The 8,757-nt window shown below is 43.5% G+C and overlaps 1 protein-coding gene across 1 annotated transcript; it reads left to right on the top strand.

Moving 5' to 3' along the window:
• The first annotated feature begins 2,278 nt into the window (after nucleotides 1–2,278).
• LOC120674091 (E3 ubiquitin-protein ligase RFI2-like) lies at nucleotides 2,279–7,962 on the top strand. The gene is made up of 6 exons (XM_039955201.1): nucleotides 2,279–2,688; nucleotides 4,556–4,737; nucleotides 5,198–5,247; nucleotides 5,749–5,783; nucleotides 5,870–6,260; nucleotides 7,335–7,962. Exons 1-6 carry the CDS (start codon nucleotides 2,427–2,429, stop codon nucleotides 7,816–7,818), a joined length of 1,404 nt encoding a protein of 467 aa, XP_039811135.1. The 5' UTR covers nucleotides 2,279–2,426; the 3' UTR covers nucleotides 7,819–7,962.
• Nucleotides 7,963–8,757: the final 795 nt, after the last annotated feature.

The raw sequence follows: 8,757 nt of genomic DNA, 5'->3' as shown, positions 1-8,757 counted from the left end.
GCCACCGACCCGACCCCCTCGACGTACGCAGGCCACGGAGCGAGCCTGCGTCAGCCAGCCGCGCAGCCCAGCAGCCCAGGGCCCAGGGTCAACCCGCCACGCCGACCGCAGCCCGCAGCCGCGCCCGACTGGACCCCGCATGTCATGCAGGTGGTGGCGCCCCGGGCCCCGCGTGTCATACGGGCGCGGCGCAGGCCCCGTGGTGCAGCCGTGCAGGCTGGCGGGCCCTGGCCGGGGCCGCCGCCACCAGGCCGGGCGCCCGGGTGCCCGCCACGGCTCCGGTGCCGTTTCGCCTCGGCGCAGCGCCCTGGCTTGTGGGCCTGCGTGACCGACTGCGAGTGGAGTGGCATCAGGCGGGCTGGCGCGCGGGAGCGGGGCCGTCGGATGCGGGGCGGGCGGGCGCGATCTGCTGCTGGGTCGGTGGGCAGTGTCGTGCTTTGTGTGACGGCATTAATGCCTCCGGTATATGTTGCGGGAAAGGTTTTGGGCTTCTGCATGTAGCCCCCTAGATTTTGAAATAATACCGGCATGGTCTAAAAGCAAGGACCTTCTGCATGTAGTCATTCTCTTCTTTTATACGGTACAAAAAAATGACTTGGGCTGGACAATACCGGATTTTGAAGGCAAAATAAGCAATTCCAAACATTTTCGTGCCGAAATAGCTATCCTTTTATCGTGTCGAAAGATGTTTACAATGTACAATTGTATCAGTTTGCTCTAAATATTTTACCAGAATATTCGAACACCAACCACATTCGGACACAAAATGACAACAGGTGGCAACGTTGCACAAGTGCTATAAACTATGTGTCATGGGGACAACTAGACACGTACATATCGATATTATTAAAAGCACATATCATTATGGTCGCGACTCTAGATTGATTGGCTTATATTAAATTTATATATCTTTGTCATACAATTTGTATTAATTTTCGGTGAGCAACAAGGACTATAAAAAGCCACAGCCGGGTTCTTGGTCCCTCAAAGTCATGCTCCTTTTCTACCTTGCCGCTCATGAGTGCCATTGCAATTTTCCCATCTCGATGGCCTACCTCTCATATAGCTTTCGTCGTCACCACCACCGTCCCACACGGCCACACCATCTATTTCTAACTTGTACCAGGGTTATTGTCATCAGGTTTGTATTCGCTCCACCCATTCTTCGCCGTCCATTGTTTCCCAATCTAACTCGATTCCAAGATCTCAACCAATCTATGGGATACTCCATCCGCAAACTAGTATGTCGAACCAACTAGATTGCAATTGACAGGTCTTGGTTTACCGTCGACGAACCTTGAGCTACTGTATCCTCGCAGCCTCATCACGATATCAGTGGATATTAGATTGCCATCAACGAATCTTGAGTTACCATATCTTCACCATCTCATCACCACATCGGGGGATCATGGATTACCATCGATAGATCTTGAGTTTCCATATTCTCACCACTCTATCACGACATGGACAGATCTTGGACTACCATGGATATATCTTGAGCTATGATGATCGTATCAAGATGTCAACATGTAAGTCTATTAATCTATAATATGTGGCTACATATTGGTGTTTTTTCTAAAAAAATATTCAATTTCTTAACTAGAAAAAATTTACAGTTCAATTACAATTACATGGCCGAGCCCTCCTTTTCTAATTATCACACTTACCAAGCGCCTCGTAGAAAACCGCAATTCCCCTCCCCGTCTTCTGATTTCTGGTGGGCGCCAAACCAATAGCGGCAGAGAGGGAGGCACTAGGGATGGCAACGTGTACAAACTTGTCGGGTATCACTAACCCAAACCCGCACCCGCCAGAATAAAATCGTACCTGTTAAAAAACCCATACCCATCGCGGGTATGATTTCATGCCCGCACCCGTACCCGTGCGGGGTTTTTTTTTACCCGCGGGTTTCCCGTACCCGATAGAAGAAGCAACAAAATTTAACAAAATTTAATAGAAAATATAAACAAATACACAATGCATTATAGCCAAATGAGTCTATGAATAGGTAATCATCGATGGGAATGGAAGTACATGAGTCTAAGTCTCTCTTAGCATGTGATTGGACCTTATTTTGATATAAGACCTTGTGACATTAGTATTTTAGGTTATATGTTGTCGGGTTTATTGTACCTACGGGTTTGCGGGTTTGGGTACTTGAAGAATAAATCCACACCCGCAAACCCGACGGGTATGAAGTTTATCCTATTAAAAAATCCGTATGTATAGAATTTAGTCTATACTCGCACCCTAATGGAGAAAAATCGGGTTTAGGGTTTCGTTACCCGTTGCCATCCCTAGGAGGCACAGCACGAAGAGCTCGTTGGTGGCATCAAGCGAGCCGGGCGAAGGCCACGAGCGCGCGCGACCGAGATCAGAGCTTCTCCTTCGTCGCAGTGGTGGGGAACGCGGCGAGCGCTTCCGTGATGGGCGCGGGCGCCCAGGTGGATAAGGAGGAGACGGCCGTGGTTGCCGACGGGGGAGGAGGCGGAGGGGGGGAGGAGGAGCAGCTGGCGGCGGAGGGCGAAGGGGAGGAGGAGGAGCTGGTGGGGGAGGGCGGAGGGGGCGAGGGCGGGGAGGAGAAGGCCGCGGCGGTGGTGTCGTGCTCGATCTGCCTCGACATAGTGGTCGCCGGCGGCGAGGAGAGGTCCACCGCGAGGCTGCAGTGCGGCCACGAATTCCACCTCGGTGAGCGGCTTCGCTGCCTGGAGATCTCACGCTCGTTTCTTGATTGTGTCACCTGTCTTGGGGAGGTGGGAGGCGGCGCAGGGAGGCTGCTTCTTGAATTCTTGCGATGGGACAATTGTGGGGTTATGTTAGTGGGACTAGAATTGGGAAATTTGGAATTTGGGTATGGATGTCAGCTAAGAAGATAATCTGTATGTGCACATATGATAATTTTTACCCCAATTACAATCTTGACTACTGGTTTTGATGAAACTTGCATGTTTGGGGTTTAATATTGCAGGTTATCTTTGGGTTATGCTGTGGAATTCATATAGCAATACCATATGATGTGATTACGGTTGTACGTGGTAGGACCATGTCCTTGGATCTTAACTTCGCTGATATTTGGTCCAGTCTTTAACAGTTAGTGTATATGCTAGTGTTTCTTGGCCTCTTCAAAAATTCAGATGTGCCATTGTGAGAATATATGGCTCCATTCTGTTTAAGAACTATGTACTGTGGAGGCTTTGTTTCAAGAAAGCAAAAAGGCTTTCAGTTTGATTTTCTCATTAGCATTCTCTGGCTGGTGAAGGACTTGGTGTAATGATGGTGTCATTCCAGAATGATTCTGGGTGCACTCTTTCTTTAGGTTTCTCAGTTGTGTTGGTGACTCCCTTTTCCTTTTGGATTTTTGCATGAGATACATCTTTTGAGAGTGAATAGAGTAACATTGCATTAGGAATTGGACATGTCTGTGATCAGTAGAAATTATGGTGATGAAAGTTATATGCTGAACTTGACACTGTCTTGGGGGATTTTATCTCTATTCAGTGTGTGCATAGTATCAGTGCAAAAGTGTTTGTGTAATCTAGATCTTTGAGAGTTATGCATGTTTGAATCTGCCATTTTGTTTTGGTGTGATGCGAACTTGAAGAAGTTTCAGAAAAAACTATTAAGGGTTGAGGCCATTTTATTCTATGGCTTGCTGTTCTTTGACATCGGTGGGATTTTGGAATTAGGTAGTTTAACTAGCCTTTGCAAAAAAAATGTCCTATGTAATTATAACCACAACATGTTAGTGCCCAGGATACTCCACAGCACCGTTATTGTTAAAGCCAAAGAATGGTCATATTGTTAGGAAGTATACTAGCTACTAGGCAATGCAAACCTAAGAAATGTTCCTATCGGTTTGGAATACTGACAAGATATGTTGGTTTGGGATGAGTGACTGGAAAATGTTTTCTGTTAATAAGCTGATTAGTAAATAACAAAGACTGTTCATTACAAACAATTAAGACATGAGGCAAAATCCGTAACTGATAGTGCTGCTAACTAGTTCCGCTTGCAATGCCTGTGATATATTCTGTCCATACCTTTGCACCTTGGATCAATCATTCTGTCATCTTTTGTGATCACTAGTCAACTGTTACACAAAATTTTATGCAAGGAATCCTTTTCACATTCAAGGTGAAACATGATGTTGTTTGCTTAGTATATTTTTTAATCCATGATGCTGTTATTGCTGAACTTGAAAGTGTTTATTCCACAACAACAACAACAACAACATAGCATTTTTTCCCAAGCAAGTTGGGGTAGGCTAGAGATGAAACCCGAAATAAATAAGTTCAAGGTTCAGGCACATTGATAGCTAGTCTCCAAGCACTCCTATCCAAAGCTATCTCTTTAGAGAGATTCCAATCCTTAAGGTCTCTCTTAACCGACTCATCCCACGTCAGTTTAGATCTACCTCTACCCCTCTTTACATTATCGACCCGCTCAAGAACCCCATTACGCACCGGCGCCAAAGTGTTTATTCCACATTATATATTTTTGTGTGTATATAGCACTTAATTTACTCTAATTTTTTTGTATCATTTTGTTTCATCAGATTGCATTGGTTCAGCATTTAATGCCAAAGGAATTATGCAATGCCCCAATTGTCGCAAAATTGAGATGGGGAATTGGCTTTATGCAAATGGTCCCCGATCATCACAGGATGCAAACAATGATGAATGGGGCTATGATGAAGACCTTTATGATGTTGCTCACTCAGATATGGCAACCTTTGTGGTAAGGAGTTATAGCTTCTTAATTAATTTTTGCAGACTGCCTCTGTTTTTATTTACAAAGCGTGTTTCATTTCATTAGGACAAGTCTTTGACAATAATTACTCTATCAATATTTCATATATGTGATACAAAAGTATACCAAAGTATTTTTGGATATGAACCTTATGACATCAATATTGTGTCACAAAAATTATTTAGTAATAGAGTAATTGTTGGTCAAAGGCTTGTCCTAACAAAACAAAATAAGCCTTATAATTTCAAACTGAGGGAGTATATTTTTATGGGCTTTTATCATTGGGACGAGCAACCGATATCTGTAATAAATAAAATGCCGCAAAGTCATTACAGTTACAGTTATTTTGCATTGCACTTTAAATATCATTTATGGTACCATTTTACTGTCAGATTACTTGCTAAATGATGACATTCCCTTGCTTATTGTGATTTTACTGCTTATGCAGCCACTTCGCATCCAGTGGTGTCCAGTTGGGCGCTTACCAGCTTTGTTTGAGTATGTTCTGCCCTCCAAATTTTCTACGTGTTGATATGTCCAATTTCCCCTTTAAATGCATGGTTAAGATTATTTATTTGTGAACTTCATGTTTATGACTACATCACTGCAGCTGTTATCCTTTACGTACCTGCTTCTAGAAAGTTACTGCAGTCTTCGGAATTGTATTGTGCCATTAGTTTTTGGAATTCTTACTGCCACTGTTTTAGAACTTGACTAGACTCTGATGCAGATCACCTCAAAGCACAACAATCACTTCCTAATGACTGTTTCACCACTCATATTGATATAGAAATGTATCTCGAATGTGGTATTAGTCTGTTTTCTAGTGCTTAGTTGTCTGTGCCCATCTATGCCTTTGATGCTGGGAGACTGCAGAGCTGCAATGGTGCCTCTTGCTTTTAGAAATTACCACATTTCGTTTTAAGTTATTTGTATGATAGAATTACTTTTTTTAGATTTTAATCTATTTCCTCATATTAATGTTTCCTCTTCTAACAGAGAATTAGAGAACGCACCGCCAGCGCCAGCTACTTGTAAGTTTTTATTTACAGTAGAGACAATTACTGATGTTCTGTTTATGAAATCACAATTATTGAGTGTTTGAATATTGATAATGCAGTTAATGATTTTATGGGGCCAAACTTCAATTCGGAGCACGTCGCTGTATCTGTACCTGGCACAGCTCATCCAGGTCCATATCTCGCTTACTTTCAGCCCGTGCCGCCACCAGCACCATCAAGCTCCCATGTTGCTGAGAGAACAATGGATGGTGCTGCATATCATGATCACTGGAACCCTCTGGCTGGACCATCAGATGGCCGACCAGTGCAGACAGTACATCCCATCGACTTCCCTAATAACCCCTGGGCACACATGTCGCACTCCTATTCTCAATCCAACAACAATAATGGTGTAGCTGAGCAGCCAGTACTCCCTGTGGGGGCAATGAGGGTTGGAGGGGTTGACAGTGATAGCCAACGAGGATCTCTCCCCTCATTTTATGGAAACAGGTAAGATCCTTTTCATTGCTCACCCTGTGTTATTAGCTTACTGTGTTTGCCTTAATTAGAAGGGTGGGCCTGGTGCAGCGGTAGAGCCTACCGTCTGTAACCGGAAGGTCCCAGGTTCGAGCCCCAGCCTCTGCACATTTGTGTGGGTAAGGCTTGAGGCTTAAAGACAACCCTTCCCCAGACCCCGCACAGTGCGGGAAGCCTACGGCACTGAGTACGCCCTTTTTTTACCTATGTTTACAGAAAATGCATAAAACTGCACATTTGAAGACCTTCAATGCTTTATGATGTTCTGGCTGACATGACCTAGTTCTGTAAAAGTACCTTTACCAATTAGGCAGAGATGTGGATTCATGGTTTTTATGCAATGCAATGTTTTGCACATGTGCACTGTGGATTATGAAATATATACAGGACTTTTGCTGATTTGTGGGAGTGATTTGGGTACAACTGCATTGTTAATCCACTTGTTAAAGAATTTTCTAGAAAAAGCGGTGATTATGAATACCATTCAGGGGCAGAATGCCCAAGGCAGCAATGCTTCAAAATAAGGCATGAGGATACTTTCTTGACACTTGACATGATTTAGTCAGGCAAACTATATTAATCTTCAATAATTTCTGTACATATTTATCACATAAAGAGTATGCGTGCTTCACTTGACAAGTGGGAGTACATACTTACAGAAGTTATAAGTACTTAGCTAGATTCATGTCTGATTGGATGGTTACTTACATTTGTAGCTATAACTGTATGGGAATGTATATAATTTTGTTCAGACCAGTACATTATCTATCAGTTTTGGTCTATTGGTTTATCTTGGTACATCATATGCGATGAGACACTGATACTAACTGGTACCCAGAACTGAAAAATAGGGATCCGGGCATGCCATGGTTTCCTTCAAAGTTATTTTCAGATAATATATTTGTCACATCTTGGGGCTGCATCAATGTCGTCAGCTGTATAACAAAGTAGTCTTGAACTAATGTTGCATGGTTTAGTATGCCTGCTTTCTTATACAACAGTCTTAGATATCTTCTTGATGGCCCATATATTCTTGGTTTGTTGCAGGTCTGGAGCACCTAGGACCCCAAGTGTTCCTCCTGTGGCGCCACAATTCATAAGAGCACATGGCAACATAAATGATCAATTTCAGCAGAGTTCTAGCTTATTTGCTGGGTCACAGCGATCAGGAGGCATGCATCCATTAGGAGCTGGTGGGCCTGCCGTGCCACCTCCAGATAACACCTCCTTTTGCCTGTTCCCACCAGCTTCATCGGCCCCTAGTACAATGGAAACTGAGGATGTCAGAGGAAACCAGTTCTACGCCTGGGAGAGGGACCGCCTCGCTCCTTACCCTCTGGTGTCCACAAATAATGAAGGTACCTGGTGGAGCTCTTCACAACAGCAGCAGCCTCATGGCTTACCTGAGCCTGCATCTGCCTCAAGAAGGCTGCCCGGGCAGTGGATTGGTGGCGCTGCTAGGTCGCCACCACAGGAGAATAGATTGCCAGACGACTCACCATTCCGTCCAATGCACATCCCTCGGATGTAGCGCAGCGCCAGTAAGGCCTAAGTTAATAGTACAGACTTGCTGTTGGTTGTAAGAAGCGGAAACACCGTTGTAACAAAGTCCTTGTTTATCCGATTCCATGAAGTACATAGGTCGAGGCATTTCAAAGAGTTGCATGTCATGATATGCTTGCTGCATCGTGCTAATTAGTTTATTTGGATGCGAATATAGTAACCTTTTAGAATGCCAGTTTTGCTTCCTTGTCCATTTACTGCTTAGCTCCATCCCCCAAAGGACGTCAGGGTGTCTTTGTTGGACGAGGATAAACAAGTTCAAGGGTAGGCCTCAGAACAGTGTTAGACTGGTTTATCATCCGGTTTACTGCCTAGAAAATTTCGCAAAGCTACACTTCTTTTGTTGCACTTGTTTCCATTTTTAAAAAACATGACTTTTGGGGTCAAAACTACACTTATTTTGGTACATTTGCAAAGCTTCTTTCCATTTTGAAAAAAAAACATGCTTATTTTGTATGGGAACTAGACTTCTTTTGACACATTATCACAAAGCTGCTGACGCTTCCATTTCGAAAGGCGTATTTCCTTTGGGTTTATATACCATAAAATTGTTCTTTCTTCTATTCCATAGAACTACACTCTTCGTAACAAATTTTTGCAAGAATATATGAAAACCCTGGTCTCCCATGGCATACACTCCACGAGTATGACATGTTACATTCTGTGGTATTCAATCATAAGTGTGGCTTTGCGAGAATATGTTGTGGAGATAATGTAGTTATGTGAAAAGGAAACAAGAAAACTGTATTTCTAAGGTAACTTGACCTAGCAAGAAAATGTGATAGTTTTACTCAAAGTAAGAATAATTTGGTACCATTTGCTTATTGAAGATAGAGAACCCCTAATGTAGCTTAGTGGTATTTACCCACTAATACAGAACTCATGCAGATGCATAAATTCCTAGTTA

This window comes from Panicum virgatum, chromosome 5N, assembly GCF_016808335.1.
Source record: "Panicum virgatum strain AP13 chromosome 5N, P.virgatum_v5, whole genome shotgun sequence".
NCBI classification, from domain to species: Eukaryota; Viridiplantae; Streptophyta; class Magnoliopsida; order Poales; family Poaceae; genus Panicum; species Panicum virgatum.
Note: the sequence above shows the minus strand (reverse complement) of the source record. Positions and strands in the feature narration are given on the sequence as shown.

Excerpts from the sequence above, each read along its gene's own strand:
- LOC120674091 (XM_039955201.1), top strand. The coding sequence starts at position 2,427 with ATGGGCGCGGGCGCCCAGGTGGATAAGGAGGAGACGGCCGTGGTTGCC. Across the intron at positions 4,738-5,197 it reads CAGATATGGCAACCTTTGTG|CCACTTCGCATCCAGTGGTG; the intron begins GTAAGGAGTTAT and ends CTGCTTATGCAG. Across the intron at positions 6,261-7,334 it reads CCCTCATTTTATGGAAACAG|GTCTGGAGCACCTAGGACCC; the intron begins GTAAGATCCTTT and ends GGTTTGTTGCAG.